Source organism: Saccopteryx bilineata, chromosome 3 (genome assembly GCF_036850765.1).
Source record: "Saccopteryx bilineata isolate mSacBil1 chromosome 3, mSacBil1_pri_phased_curated, whole genome shotgun sequence".
NCBI classification, from domain to species: domain Eukaryota; kingdom Metazoa; phylum Chordata; class Mammalia; order Chiroptera; family Emballonuridae; genus Saccopteryx; species Saccopteryx bilineata.
Genome location: NC_089492.1, coordinates 185,164,492 through 185,192,136, shown reverse-complemented (window position 1 = coordinate 185,192,136; position 27,645 = coordinate 185,164,492). Strand labels below are relative to the sequence as shown.

Genomic DNA, 27,645 nt, shown 5'->3' with positions numbered 1-27,645 from the left:
AATGCTTCATGGTTCTCTCAATTAATGTCTCATGATTATCTTGAGATATGATAATGTACATTTACTCTAAAAATTATTATGTAGTAGACCATTTTCTCATAAGAGAATCAGTATTGCATAGATTGAATAATAATGTTTAAGAGTTTTCTAAAAAGTTTGCTTTAAAAGATACTAAATGTGATAAGACAGTCAAATACCGTGCATTAAGAAGCGGACTTTTCTTATTTTGGGGGCAGCTCTCTCAGGCTGTTGTGTGGACACAGTCCTCAGCTGTGAGAATGAAAGGGGGGATCATTTAGTTTGGAAAGATCTGGTTCCAAGCTCTTGGTGAGTAGAGGTCAAGAGAGGAACACAGATTCTAGAAATGTACACTGCCATCTTTTTGCAGTTGCTTTAATACGTTTTGATTCGCACAATTCTTAAGACGTTAGAATACAGTGTTATCCAAAATAGGCTTTCCTCAGACTACCTTGTTCAGTGGTCATAACACCCTCATAATGGTAATCTTTTTTTTCCAAAAAGATTATAGTTGGTGTGTGTACCATTTTACCAATTTATGTTTTGTTTTGTTTTTTTAAAACAGAAATCTTAGAGGCCAGTATTAAAGGAACTTCAGAATCACTTAAAGGTGTGAAACGAAAAAAGGTTGTAGCTGAGAATCACCTGAAAAAAATACCAAAATCCCCACTGAGAAATCCTCTTCAGGCAAAACAGAAACAAAACACAGAAGAATCATCTTGCGCTGTTCCTCAAGGTGCTGCAGAGTCTCACCGAAAACAGCATTGGAGTCCTGTGAAACACGCCAAGCAGTTTACCAAACATAATGGAAAAACACCTGGAATAGGTGCTGAGGCCTCTAAGACGGAAGCATCTGTCTCCCCAAAGAAGCCCTTGTTTCTGCAACACTCATCTGAACTGCGTAGGTGGAGGTCAGAAGGCTCTGACCCTGCCAAGTTCAATTCCCTAGATGGAAAATGTGACTCTAGTTCTTTGTCAAGTAAAACCAGGACTGACCATGGTGAATGTATCTCCTCTAATTATAGTCCTCCCTCCTCCTCATATATAAACACCGCATTTGATGTCTTACTGAAAGCAATGGAGCCAGAACTGAGCACCTTGTCACGAAAGGGCTCATCTTGTGCAGTTAAGATAGAAAAACTAAGACCAAATAAAACTGTACGACCCCCCTCTCAATTAAAAAACAGCTCAAAGGATGCCCCAAATCAGACTTCACAAGAATTTGATTCTAAGTCACAGTCCTCTTGTACCTCATACACAGTGCATGTATCTGCTGCTCAGAAGAATGAGCAAGCGTCAGTTCAGTCCACTTCTCATTCTTATAATCAACATGAGCCCTTTGTTTCTAAACCTAACCAACAAAATCAACAGCTTCCAGGGTGTTCAGTTTTCACAAGATCACTGACGGACCTGCACAACCAAGCGAACACCAAACTTGAACAAGTGTATCATATAGCAGTGACATCATCTGTAGGTCTAGTTTCACCTTCCAGTAGAACTCAGGTTACTCCTCAAAACCAGCAAACAGATTCTGCTTCACCTATGTCTATAAGTCCAGCCCATTCTACACAGTCACCACCCACATCAGTTCATAATTCAACTCCTGTCACCTCTGTCATGAATCACAACCTAGAGCAAATGTGCAATCTTCTGAAAGATCAGAAGCCAAAAAAACAAGGAAAATATATTTGTGAGTATTGCAGTAGAGCTTGTGCAAAGCCGAGTGTGCTTCTGAAGCATATCCGCTCCCACACTGGAGAGCGACCCTATCCCTGTGTCACCTGTGGATTTTCATTTAAGACTAAAAGTAATCTGTACAAGCACAAAAAGTCCCATGCACATACTATCAAACTGGGTCTTGTTTTGCAGCCAGATGCTGGTGGTTTGTTCTTGTCACACGAGTCCCCCAAAGCACTTAGTATCCATTCAGACATGGAAGACAGTGGGGAGAGCGATGATGAGAGCACTGCTGATGAAAGACAGAATGGCTCGGGCTCCCTGGACTTGCAGCCTGTGCAGATTGTGACAGTGGCATCAAATTCTGAAGCTTTACCAAAATCAAGTTCCATTACAGGCAATCCAGATCACATGACGGGTAGCTTTTCAGTACAGGACAATTCTTCAGAATCACAAGCTGTGACGGAGTTACCAAAAGTTGTGGTCCATCCTGTGAACATGTCCCCTTTAAGAGTTGCTAGCCCAAAGTTTACGGATTCTAAGCCCGAACTTTCTAGTGCACAGAAACAGAAGGACCTTCAGGTTACCAGTGTACTGTCACATTCAGCCTGCACGTCTTCCCTAGAGACTGATGAAAAGTCCCATCAGAAAGGAGGCATGAGTCAGCCAGAGGCAAAACAGGAGTCTAATGTAGGAACAGTGCATGCCCAACTACAAAGACAGCAGGCTACTGATTATTCCCAAGAGCTGCAAGGAAAACTTCTGAGCCCTCGAAGTTTAGGAAGTACAGATTCTGGTTACTTTTCACGTTCTGAAAGTGCCGATCAAACAGTGAGCCCACCAACTCCATTTGCCAGAACATTACCCACTGTAGAACAAGACTCAAATAAGAATAATGGGCCCTCTAAACCACATATCAATACACCAGCACCTTCTACATTGCCAACAGGTGAAAAAGCATCACTACCAGGACAGATGCGCCCACCTTTGGCAACAAAAACACTTGAAGAACGGATATCAAAGCTTATCTCAGACAATGAAGCCTTGGTAGATGATAAGCAACTGGATAGTGTGAAGCCTCGGAGAACCTCTCTTTCCCGACGAGGAAGTATTGATTCCCCCAAATCATACATATTTAAGGATTCTTTCCAATTTGATTTAAAACCAATGGGACGGAGAACAAGTTCAAGCTCAGATATACCAAAGTCTCCTTTTACCCCTACTGAGAAATCAAAGCAAGTGTTTCTTCTGTCTGTACCCTCCCTTGACTGTTTACCTATTACGAGAAGTAACTCCATGCCTACCACAGGTTATTCTGCAGTTCCTGCAAACATAATTCCTCCCCCTCACCCACTGAGAGGGAGTCAGTCATTTGATGACAAAATTGGCGCTTTCTATGATGATGTCTTTGTATCAGGACCCAACACTTCTGTGTCCCAAGGAGGACATCCTCGTACCCTGGTCAGACAGGCAGCAGTGGAAGACTCTTCAACAAGTGAAAATCATGTTCTCAGCACTGGACAGTCCTTGGACGAGAGCTATCAAGTATGCAGTGCCCCTAGCGAAGCTGTAGCAGCAAGGAACAAGTCACTGGTGCCATGCTTGCAAATAGAAAAAAAGAAGTCTCATCAAGGGCGAGGGACAATGTTTGAGTGTGAGACTTGTAGAAACAGGTATAGAAAACTGGAAAATTTCGAAAACCATAAAAAGTTTTATTGTTCAGAGTTACACGGACCAAAGACGAAGGTTGCCATGAGAGAACCCGAGCACAGCTCCGTGCCCAGCAGCACGCAGCCACAGATTTTACACTACAGAGTGGCTGGTTCCACGAGGGTCTGGGAACAGGTGCCCCAGATAAGGAAAAGGAGGAAAATGAAAAGTGTCAGCGATGATGATGAAGTTCAGCCAAATGAAAGTGGAGCTTCTCCAAAGAGCTCCGAAGGCGTTCAGTTCCAGAACACCCTCGGCTCTGCTTCCAGTTTGCCCAAACATAGTATTGTCATCACAGGTGACCAGCAGCATCGAAATATCCGGTTGCAAAACTCCCAAATTCAGCTTGTTGCCAGAGGTCCCAACCAGATCATGGATCCGAAGCTGGCTACCATCATGGAGCAGCAGATAAGTTCAGCTGCCCAGGACAAGACAGAGCTGAAGAGACAGGGAACCGGGATCTCAGTTATCCAGCACACAAACTCCCTGAGCAGACCCAGTTCATCTGACAAGCTTGAGTCTTTTGAAAGAGGCTCTCCTATTTCTTTACTGGAGCTGAGTAGAGCAGTGAAACTTGGGTCCCTGAAAGTGACAGGAATCTCCCAAGAGGAAAGTCATACTTCTCTGAATGCTCAACAGCAAATACAGTCAAATGCTGTTAGAGCAGAACTTCAGGAAGATTCAAGAAAGATTTCAAGTGAACGGCATGTGTTAGGACAGCCCTCGAGACTTGTTCGGCAGCACAACATCCAAGTCCCAGAAATTCTGGTCACGGAAGAACCAGATCAGGACCTTGGAACCCAAGGACCTGATCAGGAAAAATCAGAGAAGTTCAGTTGGCCTCAGCGTAGTGAAACGTTGTCAAAATTGCCAACGGAGAAACTGCCACCCAAAAAGAAGAGGCTCCGTCTTGCTGAGATAGAGAATTCCTCAACTGAGTCTAGTTTTGATTCCACTCTGTCCAGGAGTCTAAGTAAGGAGAGCAGTTCCCACACCTCAAGTTTCTCAGCTTCCTTAGATGTAGAGGACGTTTCTAAAACTGAAGCTTCCCCCCAGATAGCTTTTCTCAATAAAACAGAGTTCTTCATGATTCCAGCTGGTTCTGGTACACTTAGCATTCCTGGAACTCAGCGGGAAATGAGGCGTGCTGCCTCAGAACAAATTACCTGCATGCAAACATCCATGGAGGTCTCTGATTTCAGAAGTAAGTCATTCGACTATGGAAGCATAGCTCCACCTCAGATGACGTCACTTGTTGACATACAGCCTCCAACATCCCCTTCTGGTATGGGCATGACTGGGCACGTGCCTCTCCTAGAAAGAAGGAGAGGCCCACTGATAAGACAGATATCATTAAACATAGTTCCAGAGAGTCATCTCTCCCCTGCGAACTTATTATCTTTCCAAACTATTACTCTTCCTGGTGTGAATGCAGTGCCATTGCAGGGAACTCAGCTTACCAATACATCCTTCATCGAGTTTCCTACAACTGCTGTACACTCCCACCTTCAAGTTCAAGATTTCCAAACAGAAACTTCAAATTCCAACTCAAATAACATCTTTCCTGCTCAGCAGCTTTTTGGTATTAATTTGTTAAATCAAATCCATGCACCCCTTGGCCACCAAAACACACAGCTGTCTCTGCAAGTGTCTACACAGAATGTCAAACCAGATTCAAATCCCAGCATTTGTGTGTCTTCTAAAAGTGAAGACTGCTTTGCTCCCAAGTACCAGCTTCAGTGTCAGGTTTTTACTTCAAGCCCGTCTTGCTCTTCTAATCCTGTACATTCTTTGCCAAAGCAGGTTTTTTCAGATCCAGTTGGGGCCGAATGTCGAATGACTTCATTAGCATTACCAACCAGATCAGTAGGTGCCATGTCTGATTCATGTCCTCCACCACCACCAAAGCTTGGGCCACTTGGTGGTCTGGTGCAGCAGGTGCCAGCATCGTTTGCCCTGCCTGTGCACCTGCAGAGTAATGTTCCAGCATACTGCTTTGCCACCGTTGCACCTCTGCCACAAATCCTTGTGACCCAAGATCTGTCCAGCCAGTCCATTTGCCAGGCTAATTGTAGTGTGATGCCAAGCAGTGAAGAACAGAATACCCTGCCAAAGTTGCAAAAAGTTCACCAGAATGCTTTGCCAAACCCAGAGGAAGAACTTGTTTGCAAAAATGTTTTTCCAGAGATGGGCCAAAATTCTCTATCAGAACCCTTGCCAGGAACTCAGAAAATGTCTATTGGTAGACTTTCCCCCCAACAAGAATCTTCAGCTTCAAGTAAAAGGATGCTTTCCCCAGCAAATAGTTTAGACATTGCTATGGAAAAGCACCAAAAGCGACCTAAAGAGGAAAATGGAGCTATTAGTACAACAGATACTAGACCATTTGAACCATTGAATTTAAGAGCTGATGAAGTTAATAAACAGAAGAAACCTGTTTTAGTGAGGCAGGTTTGTACTACAGAGCCCCTTGAAGGTGTGACATTGGAACAGGATATTTTTTCTCAACCTGAAATTAGTAGTGAGACTGTTAATATCACAGATGTTTTACCACCTGATAATTTGTCATCTGGACACTGTAAATCTGTAGTTATAGAACCTATAAAAGAATTGCAAGAATTTGAAAGCATCAAGCCATCCACCTCACTAAATCTTACAGTTAGAAATTCACCTTCGGAAAAGACCCACCTTCTTTCTTTGGAACATGTAGACAGTAACCAAGAAAGGAAGTTTCCAGAGGTTAAAAATCAAGATGACGAAGTGGACATTCAAGAACAACGTCAACCTACAACCACTGCTCTCTCAGTGTTGGATGCCGAAGACACACAGCAGCTGTCTTTCCCCAGCCTGAAGACCACAACCAGCTTTACCTGGTGTTATCTGTTAAGACAGAAAACATTACATTTGCTTCAGAATGACCAGAAAACTTCAGCCTATACTGACTGGACAGTAAGCGCCAGTAGTCCAAATCCACTTGGTTTGCCTACAAAAGTTGCTCTTTCTCTTCTTAATTCAAAACAAAAGACTGGAAAGTCACTGTATTGTCAAGCAATAACCACGCATTCCAAATCAGATTTATTGGTCTATTCAAGCAAGTGGAAAAGCAACTTAAGCAAGGTATTTGAAATATTATTTATCTTCAGAAATAGTTGGTGCAAATGAGTTTTAACACGTTTTGATGCCTTTAAATACTTTAAATAATTTGTAAGTGACAAATTATGCTTTGTGAGTGTGTAGTTATTTGAAAGAAAGGATGATAAACATGCCCTGGGGGTGACACTGGTAGGGTCACCTGGAGTCTTTTCTATCTTGAAACATTTGGAAAATGATAACCCTGAACACTTCTTTTTAGCTGAATGTTGAAGTCTCTACTTAATGTACAATAATCTTCTTTCTCTTATGTGAAGGTTTTTTATTGTTAAGTGAGAGGAGATTGTTTATACTTTGTCCTTACTAATACACTGAGAGCTATTCTATAGTCCTGAGAATCATCTTCGTACTAGAGAAGGTCCCCAAAATAACTCATACACTTGATAATTAAGTTGATTTGATGAAGATTTATAGAATAAGGTGGAATCAGTCTTATTAGAGTTGTTGGCTTTATAAAATAGGAAAATTATTTGCATGGTTACTAATGGATAGATAAGGGTATTTAAGGGTTAATGATGGATAGATTAGACTCTGGACATGTAGAATTATAATTTAAGTCCTTGACTTCTGCAGTTTCACAAGCACTTAAGCATATACATACTTATCAATAGGGAAACATCACAGTTCCATGTTATAATAGAAATACAAACAGCTTTAAAAGAAGGAGGTCTGTAACTGCCAATCATTGAAGAGGTGTGGTACAGGGAAGATGTTCCAAACGTGCTCATTTAGTGGAGTCTTTAAAAAGAAAAAATTTTTTTTCAGGCAGACAATAATGAGAAATTTTAATAGTTTGATGAATGACATGGAAGTGAGAAAGTATTTGCTCATTTAATGAACCCTGAGGAGTTCATGGCTAGAAGGTGGTGTAAGTTTGAAGTGTAGATCAAAACCAAAGAATATGCGTGGTGGTGTGGAGCTGTAGAAACTTTCTCAGTGAGGGAGGGTGCAGCCAAACCATTCAGAATTTTTAATTTTTTAGCACTCAGATTCTACTCTAGATCTATTAAATCAGAATCTTGGAAGATGAGACCTGAGCATGAGTAGTTAAACAGAGCTTCCTGTGTATTCCTGAAGCGCCTGTGAAAGACAGTTTTCCTTCAGTACCCAATTGGTGGAAATGCCTCTGGAAATACACATATCTGCTAGATTGGGAACTAGGAGAGAGCTCCAGGTGCAGTGTGGAGATTCTTCAGTGTGTCAGTGTAATTAATGAGGTTGCTCAGGGAAAGTGTAAAGAAGAGACAAGGGCCTAGAATGGATTCACTGTGTAAGGGCTGAATGGATGAAGAAAGTCCACATAAGAGACTTAACAGACTAAGGAAGAGAGCTGTGATAAAGTGGTATCACAGATCAAGGAAGAAGGTAGTTCAAGGAAAATTGTTCAAGCAGAGAAGTCAAAGGTGAAGACTAACATGGTATTTGGACTGAGTTATTGTAATACCATTGGAGACTTGAGTTATCTGGTCAAGTGGCTATGGAGTATTGTGTCTTGGGTTGACTGCTAATTCACAAAACCCAAATGTTAATGTATTTATAATTCAAAATGGGAAAGAACAGATAAATGCTAAAGTAAAAGGATTTCTACAAGAAACAGAGTTATAATGCCATGGAGTGGTCAAGCATATAAAGACGAAGGAAATGATAAAGATTTAGCATTTAGCTCATTGGTAGCTGTTAAATAGAAACCAGATTTGATTGTAAGAAAGTAAGCAGAAGATAGTGGAAACTTGTTGAAAAAGAAGTGAGAAATGGGATTACTCTTAAAGGCATAAAGTTAAGGAAAGATGTGTATATATATTCCAAGTGGAGGGGAAACCTGATGTGTTAGCCAGGAAACAAAGGAAACGGTTGCTTTTTTTTTTTTTTTTTTTTCCTGTTAGGGTCATTGTCCCTTCTTGAGAAACTTGGGCCAACAGCTTTTCTTGACTTCTGGTTTTAGGACAGGGTCTTCCCAGGTTGTTCTTTCTAAGAGGCCACAGAGGCCCTCTATCAGTGGTGCACACACCCTCTTATCATTCACTATTAAGTCATTGTGGTAGCTGATTACATGGTGATATAATTTCAAAGCAGGTTTGTAACAAAGAAGCCCTTGATTAGAAAAGTTTTGTCCTGTATTGGGAGTTAGCCAGGGTACTGGAGTTTAAACCTTTGCTGTTAACACTTGACCTTGGACAAGAGACTCAACCCTGAGAGTCTTCTTCCTCACTAGGATATAATCCATTTTTGTTGCCTGCTTCACAAAGTTGTGAGAGTGGAATGGGCTGAGAAGTGAGAAAACGTGTGGATGACATGATTGTGTAAAGCCCTAAGTTGGTGTTACCATAATGTTTCTATAGAAGATCACACAGTGTTAGCATTTTGAGTTCATTACCTTTTTTTTAGAGATTTAATTATTACCAGACCAAAACCTAACTTTTGACCTGAACTGTATCTGTATCTTATAGTTCTCATTATTCAGGAGCTTTTGAGAAAACACAAAGATAAACATAATTTTGTGGGGGGTTTTGTTGTTTTGTTTATTTTTTAAGTGAGAGGAGGGAAGAGAGAGAGACTCTTGCATGTGCCCTGACCAGGATCCATCTGGTAACCCATATCTGGGGCCAATGCTTGAATCATCAAGCTATTTTTAGTGCGTGAGACCAACACTCGGACCAGCCGAGCTATCCTTAGCTCCCAGGGCCAACACTTGAACTTGTTGAGCCACTGACTGCAGGAGGAGAAGGGGAGAGAAGGGGAAGAGGGAGGGAGAGAGAAGAAGATGGTTGTTTCTCTTGTGTGTCTTGACCAGGAATTGAACCTGGGACTGGGACATCCATATACTGGGCCTACGCTCTATCCACTAAGCCAACTGGCTAAGTCCAATTATGGTTTAAAGTCATGAAAGAAGGGCAGAATAAAATAATGGGAAATGTGGCTTATGCTTTAACTTAACAATTCATGGAAATTAAAGGGGATTTAGTCATATTTCTCAGGAGTATGAGACAATGTTATGCCAAAAAGGATAACTAGTTCTTTGCCATCTTCAAAGAATAAACTCTTTAAGAAATATACTTAAGGCCTGACCTGTGGTGGTGCAGTGGATAAAGCGTCAACCTGGAAATGCTGAGGTCGCCGGTTTGAAACCCTGGGCTTGCCTGGTCAAGGCACATATGGGAGTTGATGCTTCCAGCTCCTCCCCCCTGTCTCTCCTCTCTCCTCTCTCCTCTCTTTTCTTTCTCTCTCTCTCTCTCTCTCTCTCTCTCTCTCCCTCCCTCCCTCCCTCCCTACCTCCCTTCCTCTCTACTCTCTAAAATAAATAAATAAAATAAAAATTTTTTAAAAAGGAAATACACTTAAATTGTAATATGAGTGGTTGGTTAGCTATAAGAAGAGATACTTAATCTATTAAAAACCCTATGAAACTCATGGAGTACCAGGGTGGGAGGTTGTAAAGCCTTCATTTGGAGGTCAGTGGACTGTGGTGAGATTTTAAAATAGCATAAGATCTACCAGTTTGCTGTGGCTTAGGTATATTGAAGATAAGGAAGGAGATAAAGCAAATGACCTTTAACTTGTTACTTCTTTGAAATGCATTTCATGAAGTTAACTCCATGCACTGTACTCTGCCTTTTTTTATTTTCCAAGTGAAACATCAGCATGTTTGTGTTTTCAGTTTCATTAAATTAGTTTCTCTTTTTTTCCCTTTCAGAGAGCATTAGGTAATCAAAAGTCCACAGTAGTTGAATACAGCAATAAAGATGCCTCTGAAATTAACAGTGAGCAAGATAAAGAAAATTCCTTAATCAAAAGTGAACCAAGAAGAATTAAAATATTTGATGGAGGGCAAGTACAAATTTTACTTCTTAAATGTACATTTAAACTTACTTTTTAAATGTACATTTGCTTTCATGTGAATGAAGACTACCCAGTGCCAATTTCATATAAATATTGCAAGGTATCTCAGATTATTGACAGAATCTCTATGGCAAAATATATATTCAGTATTATATTAATTGTTTTGTTCAAGAAAATGATAACTATTTAGGAAATACTATAGGTCCTAGGAAGCAACTAAGAACAAAGTTTTCAGAGTGAACCTTGAGGTTCACATTGATTTACAATAAGAAATGACTTGGAAAACCTGCTCTAAGAGAGATGATCTCATTGCCTGTTTGATGTCCTTGTGTATTTGGCTATGAGAAAAGCAAAATGTGAAAGCCAATTGTAGTTATCGTTAAGCTCATATATTTCAGTAGAGTGGTTGTGATTGAATTTAACAATAATGAAGACTTAAACCCAGTGACTTCAGAGAGGAAATATTTTTAAATTAAATCTAGTATTGAATAAAGTTGGTTGGTTAGAATTAGCTATTAGAATTTTAATGATTGATAAGAAAACCTGGAATGTTCTGTTACTTGTACATGCGTAAACTTTATATTGAGTCTAAAAATTGTGCCTTGTTTTATTTTTTAGGTTGAATTTTAATCAATATTTTCCCAGAGACATAGAATCCAATTTCCTATTCATTTTTCTTTCTTTAAATTAGATATAAATCAAATGAAGAGTATGTATATGTCCGAGGCAGGGGAAGAGGAAAATACATTTGTGAAGAATGTGGAATACGTTGTAAGAAACCTAGTATGTTAAAGAAACACATACGAACTCATACAGATGTCCGCCCCTACCACTGCACTTACTGTAACTTCTCCTTTAAGACAAAAGGTATGAGATGACATCACTTCATGGTCCTTTTTATATGCATTTAGTTAATAGCACTAAGACCCAATTTTATATATTCTTTGACCAAGGATGCAGTAGCTTAAATAGACTAATATAAATTGCATCTTGTTAAACTTGTAGTCTTTTTTCTTTATGTTTCTGGACCTTTAAAAAAAAAGTTTTTAATTACATGTTCTTAGAATACATATAATAAATATAACATTTTAAAAGGAGCAATGGCCTTTTTATATTTAACTACCCCAGTTACAGTCGTATAACATGACTAAGACATTTTCAAAAGTACTTAATTTAGGGCTGAAAAAGAAAAAGAAATTTTCATGATTATTATTTTTATGATTACTTAAGTATTAAAAGATTGAAAAATTAAAATAATAACTGCAGTAAATTTAGGATTTCATTCATGAATTTATTATCTAATTTTAGGCATCTAGCCGTTTTTTTTCTTTTTCATGATTGTTTTTACTCAAATTCTGTAGAATTTCAGCTTCAGAAATGTTCTAACTTTTCTACTATTTATTGTTTATAAAACTCTGAACTAGTCATTAAAATTATATTTAGTAGTATTTATTTATATTGCAACTGCGAAAGTAGGTTTGCAATTGTGAGTACTCAAAACAGTTAATTCTTCATTATTTTTTAATTATTTTATATTTTCCATATGAGCAATTGTAAATCTACTTTTTCCCACCCTGAATATTATTAAAATTGTAAGCTTTTATTATAGTCAAGGTAATTTTGCCCTCTTCAAGTTTGCTGTTACATATAATGAATGCACTACTATAAAATGTTTACTTTCTCCATTAGGACCCTTGTTGATGAATCATTATGTGAAAGTTTGTTACTGAAAATTTTAATTTTACCTAACACCCTTTAAAAAGTAATTATAAATTATAAATTATCTGTCTGAGAGGATTATATTTGTAAAAATATTTAATTGATAATTTCTAACAGAATATTTTTATCTTTTCTGAGTTAACATTTCCTTTACCTTTTTTATTGGTTGTCTTTGCAGCTTTTCTCTTAAAGATTATTCAACTCTTTAGCAAAATTTATTACATTTTTGACCAGTATTTATTGACATTTAAAGAGAGTTCTAAACTGTAGCATCTAAGTAACTTCAAAGTAGTTCTCCTTAAATGCCAGTAGTATCTGAAATAAGAATGATGAAAAAATAAACTGACCTTTAAATAGCCTTGAATATTTCTGAAAAGTTTCAAGAAATCATGAGGAGTTGGGGGAAGCAGTAATGCTGTAGTCCTTTGATTGTGACATAGAACCTCCTGGAAATGGAGGATGAATTACATGATAATTTTACTGGTCTAGTGTAAAGGCTTTGATAGGATAAAGGGCTTTCATCTTTAACCCAGTTTATTATTTTTTTCTGCTGGTTTTGATTCTATGATTAAGAAACATCTATTAATTTCTAGTATGAGACCAAAACATCAGTAATAGGCCAATATACCTAATAAAAGATTACCAAGAAAAGGATGATATTACCAAATAAAGAAGATTGAGGTATAATATGAAATGGGTATTTCTCAATAGAAGGAGGGCAGGGAATCAGGATATTAAAAAAAATATGTTCATAAAATAAGGGCAAGAAAAGAAGGAAAATGTAGATGTGGAAAATAAATGAATCTACAGAGATTTCTTGGCAAAGAAAAATATTATGACTCACCAAGTATTTAATCTTGGTGAAATAACTCAAAACAACGTCATGTAAAATTTTAGATAAATGTTTACTAACTGGTGGACAGAGCATAATGACCCCTGAAAAGTGAACATTGTATGTTAGAAGTTTTCATTTCTCTAATATGCTGCATATCTGAATTTACATTTTTTGTTTTGTTAGATAGTTCATAGGAATTATGTGATAAATATTTATTTGAGGAAAGCTACCCTAGCTAAGGTGACTGGTAAAGAAAATATTAGAATTTAATATTTCCCTATTCTTGGTATGACAGTACACTTTTTTTATGGTCAGCTTCCCTTATAGCAGTCTACCTTTTGTAAATGAGATTTCATAGTTCCTCTTAAAGATAGCTAAATAGTAATACATTTGTATTAGGCTGTAATTTTTGCCCTACTCATTTACTTTGTTTTCCTAGCCAGTTCAATTCTACTCATTGAATGTGTCTGGTTATTAAGCAAAAGTAATAGTGGTGTAATGGCATGCTATATATATATGTATATATATATAACATACATGCAAGGATAGCAAAATATTGTATCAAAGGAATGATATGTAGTGTTAGAAATTGATGCTTCTGATGATAATGTGTATAAATCTATACTTCCATCTTCTGTGCTCTTAGTTTATTTTATTATGTTTTCAAAATAATTGGATTTGTTTTCACTAGTCTTCTTTAAGATCAGTCAGCAGGAAATAAACAGTTAGCTTGCATCTTTGTAGGATTTAGTGCCATTTACATCACAGAAAGCTAAACTCTATTTGTAACTAGAGGAGCAAAGAAACAAAATCTCTCATGCTTTCCAGATGATTTAGATTAAGGTTTATTGAATCTGTTGAAAATTATATCTATTAAATTAATGCACAAAGTTTCTATTATTGCCAAGGGATATTTGCATTTAATATGCATATTTAAATGCAAATTGTTTTGTTTCTATTAAATTATTTAAGAAGATGGTTAATAGTAATAGCTCAAGTTATGAGAAAATATGCTTATTAAAAATTTATATTCCCAAGTATGCCTAGTTAAAATTATACATTAACTTTTTAGAAAGGAAATATCTGTGGTTATCTATTTAGAGAACAAAATCATCTTTAAAGGAACTTATTAGTGAACCTTGTATTTTGGTAATATTATTATACTAGAAAATATTTTTTTCTTATAAGTGGAAATATTAGCCATTTAACAGGACCAGATCATTTTTTGTAACCTTTTAATGTGAAAATTCTGAAGCATACAGAAGAGTAAAGATTTGTATAATAAACACCCATATACCCATTATTTTAAAATAATTATTGTTCTTTTGCCATATTTGCTTTATATTTTATTTTTTAAGTGTATTTAAAGTAAATGTCCGATGTGACCAAGCTATTTAAGCCAGGTGTTATCTCTAGAATCATAAGGGTCAGAGTTTGATGAAACCTAGACATTATTTGGATCAGGCACCCTCTTATATTTGAACCTCTGGAGCACTGAGCTATGGGACGCTGTGCATACTATCTAGTGCAGGAATAGACTTGAACAGGTGTGACCAGTTCCATGGGCTTAGTGCATTTTTAGTAGAATTGAAGCTACATACATACAGTAATTTTGCAGGTCCTTCATCTACTGCAGGCCCAAACTCTACCAATGATTCAGACATTTTTAGCTCTTAGACTTTAGTCTCAAATACTAATTTGCTCTACTACCAAAGTCAGTATTTAGATTTTATTTATTTTCTCACAGGAGGCAATTTTCCCTTGTTGGCAATTTTGTATGTATGTGGCATTCTGCTCGGTAGCCCTCAGAGGAATCTGAACTCTCCCCTGCATTCATGATCTCTCAGGGCTAGCGTGCTCAGTGGTTCCCACTTAAACTGGTAATACAGAGGACCAGAGAACAGCTGCCAGAGGAAATACACCTTTAGAGATACAACTTTGAGACTTCTAGTCAATATGGTGAAGTGAAATTAATGCAGGGAATTCTTTCTTTGGTTCTAAACACACACACAGACAGAATTACTGTTCATAATATAACAACAACTAAATACAGTCTTTAATAGTCAAGCTCAAAATTTAAAAAGGTTAACTCTCAGGTACCAAAAAGAAACTCCAAGATAGCATGCTGAACAGATACCAAAAAAAAAGAAGTCCATAGGGACATTAAAGCCAGATATATGCCTGCAAACATGGGGTTTTAATGCTAATACTGAAAGGGCGGGGGAACCCAGGGCTTCTGAAAGAAGCTTAGCTCTCCTGCCCAGTGACTTGGACCATGTGGGGAGGAAGCTGCTTGCTAAAAAGCAAAAGCCTATTCCTATGCCACATAAGAGAGAGAGAGAGAGAGAGAGAGAGAAAACCTGGTACAGAATCAGTGATATGAAACCATTAAGGTCCCAGGCAGAAAGAAGCATTGGGATTTTGGAAAACTGACCCAAAGTAGACATTATCGAAGAAGTGGAGTAGATTTGAAAAAGAGAAATTATTACTAAAAATAAATAACAAGGATTCTACAACATATAGCTACCAATATTTTTTGTCCGAATTTTAGTCATTGGAATTGTACAACCACAACCTTTCACTTGAAATAAGAATGGAATTTGCCAGTGTTGACAAATGCAATAGCAAAATAATACTATGTAAGCTTAGTAAACATTCTTTTCCCTTAAGGAAATCTGACAAAACACATGAAGTCCAAGACACATAGCAAGAAATGTGTGGATTTAGGCGTCTCAGTAGGTTTAATAGATGAACAAGATACAGAAGAATCAGGTAAGGCTTTATTCCATATTTTTCATAAGTGCTATTTATAATGTACTGGGGTTTTTTTGCATCCATATTCTTTACATTTCCACTGATACTGCTTAGTTTTTATTTTCACTCTTATTTTATACTATGCGATAGATTCCTCATGTGATAGAGTTTGCTCATCTCTAATTTGTGTTCCTTTCTATCTATCCCACTGATGTTAAATTAATCTTCCCGAAGCATGTGTCTGATCATACTGCTCCTCTGCTGCAAGTCTTCATTGGTTTCCATTTGCCTACCAGATAAAAAGTATGAGCCACTTGACCTTATGTCCTCAAAGTCCTCTGTAATCTGGTGCCTACTTACTTCTTAACTCCTTTTTTTTTTCTCATTTCTTTTACCTACCCTAATGCTTGAATTTCCTGCTTGTATGACACTGATCAGGCTCTCTACTTACACAACCCACCCTGAAAACCGTTGTCCTCAATCTCTATGCAGACCTGTCTGCCAGTCCACATTGGTCAATGTCTTACTTTCCTTCAAGATCTACTCATATCCACTGCTGTCATGAAGCCTTCTCTGATTTTCCCTTCTCACACTACTTATGGGAATCAGTTTTCCCTTCTCTGAACTCCTATAGTGTACTTTAATTTTCTGTCTGAAAATATTGACTCCTTTTCTGCCTTACTTTGTGAGTGATGATCTCCATGCTTCCTTATCTCCCCACTGAAGCTCCTGAGTACTGTATATATCATGAGCAGAATAGGTGACTGAACCATACTTGCTTCACCCACAGCTGTTAGCAGAGTGCCCTGCACCTAGCAGCTGCTCCAGAAATATTTGTGGAATAAAACGTTTGCTTGCTCCACAAAATGTTTGCTACTTTGAAAAACTTAACGAATTGTTTTCTCTGCAATGTTAACTCAACAATGAAAATATTTATCTCACCAATGTTGAGGGAAAATATACCTGCTCATCTGTTCTGTCCAATTAGAAAATAGAATTATCCTATTTAAAGACTTTTTTAAAACCCAGGAAATTATCAACAAAAATTAAATTGCAGGAGAAAAAGTTGTTCTACTGCTTTTTGGAAAAATACCTTAAACATTTACCTGTTTGATTGTTTTATTTAATATGCATTAGTTTGGTGCAGAGAAAATTTCCAAAGGAAAACAAGGCATTTTGGAATTATGGAATACCAGAGGCCTAGTAATTTTTAATATGACAACAAAATACATCATTGAAAATATAGGTAAAAAAATGCTTCTCATCCACCTGACAATCAGTAACACACTAAATGAATCAGTTTGAATTTATTTTTGAATATGCTGGAAAAGTGATTTACATCTTAAGTGGTACAGTTGATATGATTTGTTGTAAGCCCAGGAAAGGACTGTCTGTAACTACCCTTTGGGGGAATAAACAGATGTATTCTTGTAGAAAGGAAAGATAATCATAATGTTTAGGACAGTAAGGAGCTTTTTAATTTTATACACAATTTGATACTTTGATACATGTTGAGGATGACAGAATTAGGATTTAAAACTACATACCCCATTAATGTGTAATTTTTTTGTTTTAGGAACATATTTATTAAAAGCTGATTTTCCCCCCCATTTTACTGAACTGTAACTGACATATATCACTATAAGGTTAAGGTGTACAACACAATGGTATAACACACACACATATGTATATGTAAAAGTTTTATATATATAAATATATAGTGAAATGATCACCATAATAAGTTTAGTTGACATTCATTATCTCTTTTAGATACAATAAAAAGAGAAAGCAAAAAATGAAAAAAAAATTTACCTTGTGATGAGAAAACTCTTAGGATTTACTCTCTTAAAACCTTTCATAGATACCATATAGCAGTGTGAACTACAGTTATCATCTACACATTACATCCCTAGTACTTAGCTTGTGATTTGAACTTTGTACATTTTGACCACCTTTCTCCAATTCCTTCTCCCCTTACTGCCTACCTCTGGTAACCTCAGATCTGATCTCTTTTTTTTGTGGGTTTGCTTTTTTATTGGAGGGGTTTGTTTTTTGTTGTTGTTGTTTTTAGATTCCACATATAGAAGCTGTTTTTTTAATTTCTAGGAATTTAATTGTGTATCTTTTGTGTCTCTTATGCTGAGTTAATTCAAAACTAAAAAGCTAGGAAAAAGGAGTAACAGTGCCAGCAAGTATATTGATTACCCACAGATTAGAAAAGGTATGAAGTAGAGGTTTCATTATGAAATACTGATGTCTAGAAAATGTGTAAAAGTAAAAGGTATTATTATTATAATATAGTCTTATATGTTTTACTTCTTCAAGTAGAGGAATCTTATAAAAAATTAACTAAAATGTTTGTAGAGTCTTGTAACTCATTAAGGAAGAGAGTATTTATATCCCACATTTGCAAAGGAGAATTAAGTATGGTTTCATGAATTATTATGTGTTGTTTAGATTGGCTGGCTGACTGACTGACTGACTGACTGACTGACTGATGGACTTACATATCTGTTCATTCATTTTGGTATTCCTCATCTCACTCCAGAAGCACTGATGCAAGTCTTTGATTATAACTCAAACTGATAGCCTGATTCTCTCCTCAGATTAGATCTGATAAAACTAGGTATTTTTAACATGTTCTTCTCTCAGTTTAATTTTTTTTAATTACTTTATTCATGGATAGTGTACTCAAAGTTATTTCACAGTTTTTATTGAATAGTAAATTATAGCATGTGGGCGTATTTTGGAATTATGGAAAATCAGAGGCCTAGTAATTATTAATATGCCAACAAAATACATTCTTCTGCTTTTGCTTTATTAAAGACTTGGGATATAGGTAGTAAGCATTTGTTGTTTTAAACAAATTGTCTTGTTTTCCTTTTATTCTTTTTGCTTTTAAAAAACATTTTGAATTTTTTTAAATACAAAAAGATTACATGCACTTATGTCTTCACACCAGAGTTGATTACACTGGGTGAAAGTAGGTTTACATTTGTGAGTACGTAAAACACAGAATTTATTCTTGTATTATTATTTATTAATTATTGTATTATTTTCCATATGAACAACTGTACACTAACTTTTTCCCTGCCCTGTAAATATTTTCTCACATCTGTTTCAAATATTTTTCATAAATTGAATGTATGTTTTTTTGGGGGGGAAGGGGTTTGTGACAGAGAGAGAGAAGGACAGACAGACAGGAAGGGAGAGAGAGGAGAAGCATCAAGTCTTCGTTGTGGCACCTTAGTTGTTCATTGATTGATTTCTCATATGTTCCTTGACTGGGGGGCTACAGCAGAGCAAGTGACCCCTTGCTCAAGCCAGCAACCTTGGGTCCAAGCTGGTGAGCTGTGCTCAAACCAGATGAGCCCGCACTCAAGCTGGTGACTTAGGGGCTTCAAACCTGGATCCCCCACGTCCCAGTCTGATGCTCTATTCACTGCACCACCACCTGGTCAGGCTTCATGTATGTTTGAAAAAACAGGCTAAGTAAGGCATTACACATTAGGTAATTGCCAGACACTCTCCCCCTAGAGGCAAACGCTAACTACCTTTAAGGGTTTTTCTTTCAATTCCTTTAATGCATATATATATATACATAAATACACAGTGAAATGATCACCACAGTAAGTTTAGTTAGCATTCATTATCTCTTTTAGATATAATAAAAAGAGAAAGCAAAAAATGAAAAAAGAAATTTGCCTTATGATGGGAACTCTTAGGTTTTATTCTCTTAAAACCTTTCATTATATCTTATAGCAGTGTGAACTATATATTAATATGTAATATATATAAAATATGTACTATCTATCTATATAATTATATATCTCTGTGAATAGTATATAGTTTTGTTTTTTTACACAAACAGTACCACATGTATGTAGACACCTAGAAATTAATTTTGCTTTATACTTTTAAATTGTTCTTCCAGAAAACACTTTCCATTTCGGAACATCCTAAATTATTCCTAATATTGTAAGAATTTAAATTTTTTAATGATTTGATGGATGATAGTTTGCTGTCTTTATTTGTGTTTTCTTTTTTTTAATAAATTTTTATTAATTTTAATGGGGTGACATCAATAAATCAGGATACATATATTCAAAGAAAACATGCCCATGGTTATCATCATTCAGTTATATTGCATACCCATCACCCAAAATCAGATTTTCCTCCCACACTTTTTATCTACTTTTCTTTGTGCCCTTCCTCCTTCTCCTTCCCCTCCCCCTCCTCCCCCTGTCCCCCATAACCACCACACTCTTGTCCATGTCTCCTAGTCTCATTTTTATGTCCCACCAATGTATGGAATCATGCAGTTCCTGTTTTTTTCTGATTTACTTATTTCACTCCATATAATGTTACCAAGATCCCACCATTTTGCTGTAAATGATCCGATGTCATCATTTCTTATGGCTGAGTAGTATACCATAGTGTATATGTACCGCATCTTCTTTATCTAGTCTTCTATTGAAGGGCTTTTTGGTTGTTTCCATGTCTTAGCCACAGTGAACAATGCTGCAATGAACATGGGGCTGCATGTGTCTTTACGTATCAATGTTTCTGAATTTTAGGGGTATATATCCAGGAGAGGGATTGCTGGGTCATAAGGTATTTCTATTTTCAGTTTTTTCAGGAACCACCATTTTTTCTTCCATAATGGTTGTACTACTTTACATTCCCACCAACAGTGAATGAGGGTTCCTTTTTCTCCATAGCCTCTCCAACATTTGCTATTACCTGTCTTGTTGATAATAGCTAATCTAACAGGTGTGACGTGGTATCTCATTGAAGTTTTGATTTGCATTTCTCTAATAACTAATGAAGATGAGCATCTTTTCATATATCTGTTGGCCATTTGCCTGGGAGAAGTGTCTGTTCATGTCCTCTTCCCATTTTTTAATTGTATTGTTTGTTTGTTTGTGGTTGAGTTTTATGAGTTCTTTGTAAATTTTGGATATTAGGCCCTTATCTGAGCTGTTGTTTGAAAATATTTCCCATTTAGTTGTCAGTATCTCTTGCTGAGCAAAAGCTTCTTAGTCTGATGTAGTCCCATTCATTTATCTTTGCCTTCACTTCTCTTGCCTTTGGAGTCAAATTCATAAAATGCTCTTTAAAACCCAGGTCCATGAGTTTAGTACCTATGTCTTCTTCTATGTACTTGATTGTTTCAGGTCTTATACTTAGGGATTTGATCCATTTTGAATTAATTTTAGTACAAGGGGACAAGCTGTAGTCGAGATTCATTCTTTTGCATGTGGCTTTCCAGTTTTCCCAGCACCATTTGTTGAAGAGGCTTTCTTTTCTCCATTGTGTGTTGTTGGCCCCTTTATCGAAAATTATTTGACCACGTATATGTGGTTTTATTTCTGGACTTTCTATTCTGTTCCATTGGTCTGAGTGTCTATTTTTCTGCCAATACCATGCTGTTTTGATTGTCATGGCCCTATAATATAATAGTTTGAAGTCAGGTATTGTAATGCCCCCAGCTTCATTCTTTTTCCTTAGGAATGCTTTGGCTATTCAGGGTTTTTTATAGTTCCATATAAATCTGATGATTTTTTGTTCCATTTCTTTAAAAAATGTCATCAGAATTTTGATGGGAATTGCATTAAATTTATCAATTGCTTTGGGTAATATGGCCATTTTGATTATATTTATTTTTCCTGTCCAAGAACAAGGAATATTTTTCCATCCCATTGTATCTTTTTTGATTTCCCTTAACAGTGCTTTGTAGTTTTCTTATATAGGTCCTATACATTCTTTGTTATGTTTATTCCAAGGTATTTTATTTTTTTTGTTGCAATCGTGAAGGGGATTATATTTTGGAGTTCATTTTCTAATATTTCATTGTTGGCATAAAGGCTATGGACTTTTGTATATTAATTTTGTATCCTGTGACTTTACTGTATTGGTTTATTTCTAGTAATCTTTTTTGTAAAGTCTTTGGGGTTTTCGATGTATAGGATCATATCATCTGCAAAAAGTGATACCTTTACTTCTTCTTTTATGATATGGATGCCTTTTATTTCTTTCTCTTGTCTGATTGCTCTGACCAAAACTTCTAGCACCATGTTAATAAGAGTGGAAAGAGTTAGATTAGCTATTATCAACAAGACAGGTAATAGCAAATGTTGGAGAGGCTGCGGAGAAAAGGGAACTCTCATCCACTGTTGGTAGAACTGTAAAGTAGTACAACCATTATGGGGGAAAGTATGGTGGTTCCTCAAAAACTGCAAATAGAACTACCTTATGACCCAGCAATCCCTCTACTGGATATATACCCCCAAACCTCAGAAACATTGATACGTAAAGACACATGTAGCCCCATGTTCATTGCAGCATTGTTCACAGTGGCCAAAACATGGAAACAACCAAAAAGCCCTTCAATAGAAGACTGGATAAAGAAGATGTGGCACATATACACTATGGAATACTACTCAGCCATAAGAAATGATGACATCAGATCATTTACAGCAAAATGGTGGGATCTTGATAACATTATAAGGAGTGAAATAAGTAAATCAGAAAAAAACAAGAACTACATGATTCCATACATTGGTGGAACATAAAAACGAGACTAAGAGACATGGACAAGAGTGTGGTGGTTACCAGGGGTTGGGGGAGGGAGAATGCAGGAAGGAGGGAGGGAGAGAGTTAGGGGGAGGGAGAGGGGCACAGAGAAAACTAGATAGAGGGTGACGGAGGACAATCTGACTCTGAGCGAGGGGTATGCAACATAATTTAATGACAAGATAACCTAGACATGTTTTCTTTGAATACATGTACCCTGATTTATTAATGTCATTCCATTAATTTATTTTTTTTAAAAAAGTGGAAAGAGTGGACAACCCTGTCTTGTTCCTGATTTAAGGGGTAAAGTCCTCAGTTTTAAGCCATTTAATATGATGTTGGCTGATGGTTTATCATATATGGCCTTTATCATGTTGAGATATTTTCCTTCTATACCCGTTTTGTTGAGAATCTTAAACATAAAATTGTGTTGTATTTTATCAAAAGCCGTTTCTGCTTCTATTGATAAGATCATGTGGTTTTTGTTCTTTGTTTTGTTGATATGGTGTATTACGTTAACCATTTTATGTATGTTGAACCATCCTTGAGATTCTGGGATGAATCCCACTTGATCATGATGTATTATTTTTTAATATATTGTTGTATTCAATTTGCTAGTATTTTAGCATCTGTATTCATTAGAAATATTGGTCTGTAGTTTTCTTTTTTTGTGCCGTCCTTGCCAGGTTTCGGTATGAAGGTTATGTTGGCCTCATAAAATGTGTTTGGAAATATTGCTTCTTCAGTTTTTTGGAAGACTTTGAGTAGGACAGGAACCAAGTCTTCTTTGAACGTTTGATAGAATTCACTAGTATAACCGTCTGGGCCTGGACTTTTATTTTTGGGGAGGTTTTTAATAGTTTTTTCTATTTCCTCCCTGCTAATTGGTCTGTTTAGGCTTTCTGCTTCTTCATGACTTAGTCTAGGAAGATTGTTTTGTTCTAGGAATTTATCCATTTCTTCTAGATTGCTGAATTTGGTGGCATATAGTTTTTGTCGTATTCTACAATAATTCTTTGTATATCTATGATGTCTGTGGTGATTTCTCCTCTTTCATTTTGGATTTTGTTTATATGAGTCCTCCTTTCTCTTTTTTTTCTGAGTCTTGCCACGGGTTTGTCAATTTTGTTGATCTTTTCAAAGAACCAGCTCCTTGTTCTATTAATTTTTCTATAGTTTTTCCGTTCTCTATTTCATTTATTTCTGCTCTGATTTTTATTATTTCCTTTCTTCGGCTGGTTTTGGGTTGTCTTTGTCCTTCTTTTTCTAGTTTCTTAAGGTGTGAAGTTAAGTGGTTCACTTGGGCTCATGAACTTCTTTCTTATTACTGCTTTTGCTGCATCCCAGAGATTCTGATATGTCGTATTGTCATTTGTCTGTATATATCTTTTGATTTCTGCGCTTATTTCTTCTTTGACTCATTCATTTTTTAAAAGTATGTTGTTTAGTTTCCACATTTTTTGTGGGTTTTTTCTCATCTTTTTTGCAGCTTAATTCTAGTTTCAAGGCTTTATGATCAGAATATATGCTTGGTACAATTTTGATTTTTCTGAATTTGTTGATGTTATTTTTGTGGCCCAACATATGGTCAATTCTTGAGAATGTTCCATGTATACTAGAGAAAAATGTATACTTTGTCGCTTTGGGATGAAGTGTCCTGTAGATGTGTGTCATATCCAGGTGCTGTAGTGTTTTGTTTAAGGTCAATATCTTTATTGACTTTCTGTTTGGATGAATGATCTAGAGCCAGCAGCGGTGTATTGAGGTCTCCAGGTATGATTGTATTTTTGTCAGTTTTTGTTTTTAGGTCAATAAGTAGCTGTCTTATATATTTTGGTGCTCCTTGGTTTGCTGCATATATATTAAGAATTGTTATGTCTTCTTGATTCAGTGTCCCCTTAATTATTATGAAATGACCATTTTTGTCTCTGAGTACTTTTGCTGTCTTGTAGTCAGCATTATTAGATATGACTATTGCTATACCTGCTTTTTTTTGGATGTTATTTTCTTGGAGTATTATTTTCCAGCCTTTCACTTTGAATTTGTTTTTATCTTTGTTGCTTAGATGTGTTTCTTGTAGGCAGCATACAGTTCGATTTTCTTTTTTAATCCATTCTGCTACTCTGTGTCTTTTTATTGGTGAGTTTATAATCCATTTACATTTAGTGTAATTACTGGCACTAGTGGGTTCCCTATTGCCATTTTATAAATTGCTTTCTGTTAGTTTTGTATCTTGTTTGATTTTTCTCTTTTGTTTTTCTATCATTTATTTTTGTTTGTTTGTATTCCATACTTCTTTCCTCTTTTGCTACCTATTTTAAGTCATGTGCTTCTGTGGTGGTTTTTTTAAGGGTGGTTACCATTAAGTAATGAAAAGGGTACCTACCATATTCATTGTAGTAGTACCCTATCTCATGGGTGTTTCTGCACTCTGTCGTCCTTTGCTACTTTAATCTTTGTCCTCTACCTTTTTTTTGTTTTTGTTTTTGTTGTCACAGTTTAAATTTGGTTTTATTGTTTTCTTGGTAGAGCTTTTACTTGTGGTTTTGTTTTGTTTTGTTCTTTGTATCTGGTTGGAAAACCCCCTTTAGTATTTCCTGGAGTAGGGGTTTTCTGATGATAAATTCCCTCATCTTTTCTGTATTTGTGAATGTTTTTGTTTCTCCTTCATATTTGAAGGATAGATTTGATGAGTATAGTATTCTTGGCTGAAAGTTCCTCTCTTTCAGATCTTTAAATATTGGGGTCCACTCTCTTCTAGCTTGTAGAGTTTCTGCTGAGAAATCTGATGATAATCTAATAAGCCTTCCTTTATATGTTGTATTCTTCTTTTCCCTGGCTGCCTTGAGAATTTTTTCTTTGTCGTTGGTTTGTGCCAATTTCATTATGATATGCCTTGGAGTATGTTTGTTATGGTTAAGAAAACTTGGTTTTCTGTTTGCTTCTTGAATTTGAGGCTTTAGTTCTTTCTACAGGCTTGGGAAGTCCTTGTCTATTATTTGTTTGAGTATGTTCTCCATCTCCATTCTCTTCTCCCTCTGATATACCTGTTATTCTTTGTTATTCTTTTTGATGGAGTCAGACAATTCCTGTAGGGCTTTCTCATTTTTTTTTAATTTTTGAGTCTCTCTCTTCTCTCTGTTGTGCTTCAAGTTGCTTGTCTTCTGTGTCACTAATCTTACCTTCTATCTGGCCTGTTCTATTAGCTAAGCTTGTTACCTCATTTTTCAGTTCATGATTTGAGTTTTTCATCTCTGTTTTTATAGTTTCAATTTCTTTGGTAATATATTCTTTGTGTTCGTTGCTTTTTGAGCACCCTAAATTGCCTTCCTGTGTTTTCTTGTATATCTGAGTATTTTTTGGATTTCTACTTTAAATTCTCTGTCATTCTGCTCCAAGATTTCCAATATATTAAATTTTTTCTCCATAGAAATTTCCCTATCTGTCTGTGCTACTTCTCTATCTTTTGTATCCATGATACTCAATTTCCTTTTTCTTAATGGCATCTGAGGGCGGTCTTGTTGATAGCACTAATGAGAATTAATAAAGAATAAAAAGGAAAAAAATTTAAAAAAAATAATAATTTATTATTTCCCTTCTTTTTTATACTGTTCCCCTCCTCTTCCGTCCTCCTTGGGAAAATATCGTGATGAACTTTGAATTATATTATGCTAAGTGGAACAAAAACTGCCTATAATGGAGGGCCTGAGTTGTGGGGAAGTGTTCAAGGGGCAAAAAATGAGGTAGGGACCCACGAAATGCAAAAAATGAAAATATTTGGGTTAAGTATAAAATGATTTGCTTGTAAGTGATGGTCAACTAAGAGATATAATGAGAGGGATAAGAGAGAAACAGGAAAACAAATTACTATTGTATTAAGTGGAGCAAAAACTAGATAGAATGAAGAGCCAGGGTTGGGAGGAATGCTAATGACTTAAATGGTGAAGTAAAAAGTACCCAAAGTACCACAAAAAAAATTTTTGAGTCCCAAACAAAATAGTTTGTTTGTGATTGAGGATTGAATGAAAGGAAAAGGAAAAGGAGAAAAGAAGAAACTAATAGAGAGGGAGAAAAAAGAAAAAGGGGAAAGGAAAAGAAGAAAAAAGACAAAAAGAGAGAGTTAAGGGTTTTTTAGTGTAACCCTCATGGAGAGAAAGGAAGAAGAAAAGAAAAAAATGGGAAATATAACACTTATGGGTAGTGTAGTTCAAGAAGTGGAAAGAATAAGATGGGCAGAGAATAAAAGGACCAAGGTGGAGGAAATAGAAATAATAATAATAAAGGCAAGAAGATGAAAGAAACAAAAAAAATAGTGGAACAAGTTATAAAGTCTGTGGATTTTTCTTGATTTTGAGGTTAACTTCTTCCTTTTTCTTTCCTCTCCCTTTTCCTGGTCGGTGACTCTGTACCCCAGGCTCTGCCACTGTGTCACGCTTAGGTAGAGATTTGCAGTTGATGAGACTCTACGGTAATGTCATATATTAGGCTTCAGTCTCGTTGGTAGTCAAGGCTTGTTAGCATTTTCAGGCTCTGACAGTGAGAGAGTCTGTTTTCCCGGAGCCTCTCTTCTAGTCTCTCCTTCCTGAATTAGCAGCCTCATGATCCAGCTATGAGGTTGCCGCTGCCTCTGCCTTCATTTTCAGTGTGTGGGACTCCCAGTCACTCCACGAATAGATTTTTCTGTCTCTGGTTGATGAACTTGCTGACATTTTGGGGAGATTTGTCTGTCGCGCTCCTCACGGCACCATTTCTCTGACGTCACTCTATTTTTGTTTTCTTGATTACTGTCTAGGTTAGACCTGTTCTTTAAAAGTTTCATTCCAGTAATTTGATGATAGTAAAAGACGGAATTTTGCTTAGCAATTCTTCAGGTGCCCATGTGTGTAGAGAGAAAGCCTATAAGATAGTGCTATGCTACCGTGTGCCTGGAAAGTGTACTGTGTTCTAGTCTAACACAACTCCAAAATATACTAGCTATTCTTTTCGGTCTCCTTTTTTGACTTCTCTTCATTTCCTTAGCCCCTAAATATAGGGCCCAATGGGTGTGGTTTCCAATCTCCTTTCTAGCAACACTCACTTTCTAGTTAAACTCACATCATCTTCTGACTTTAAATACCATCTATATGCTGATAATTCCCATATTCACTCCAAATTTGTATACCCATCTACCTGTACACCATCTCCAGTTGGATATCTAATGGGCATTGCAAGTTTGATGGGGCCCAAACTTCTGATACACCTCTTACCTCTAAGAAACATGCATTCCCTGTGAATCTTCTCCCATCCTTTCAGCTGCTACACCGAAAATCTTGAAGTCATGATTGATGCCCTCATTTTGCCTCTAATCCACCAAATTACCACCTTCCTGC

General features: G+C 36.5%; 1 protein-coding gene across 4 annotated transcripts in view; it reads left to right on the top strand.

Moving 5' to 3' along the window:
• HIVEP1 (HIVEP zinc finger 1) overlaps positions 1-27,645 on the top strand; it is a 197,764-nt gene that overhangs the window by 130,763 nt on the left and 39,356 nt on the right. For 3 of the 4 annotated variants that reach the window (XM_066268381.1, XM_066268382.1, XM_066268380.1), the window contains exons 4-7: positions 584-6,522; positions 10,247-10,380; positions 11,084-11,259; positions 15,617-15,718. In XM_066268381.1, the coding sequence (XP_066124478.1) occupies positions 584-6,522; positions 10,247-10,380; positions 11,084-11,259; positions 15,617-15,718 (6,351 nt within the window). The remainder of the gene's footprint in view (positions 1-583; positions 6,523-10,246; positions 10,381-11,083; positions 11,260-15,616; positions 15,719-27,645) is intronic. The other variant, XM_066268383.1, reaches the window with a different exon arrangement.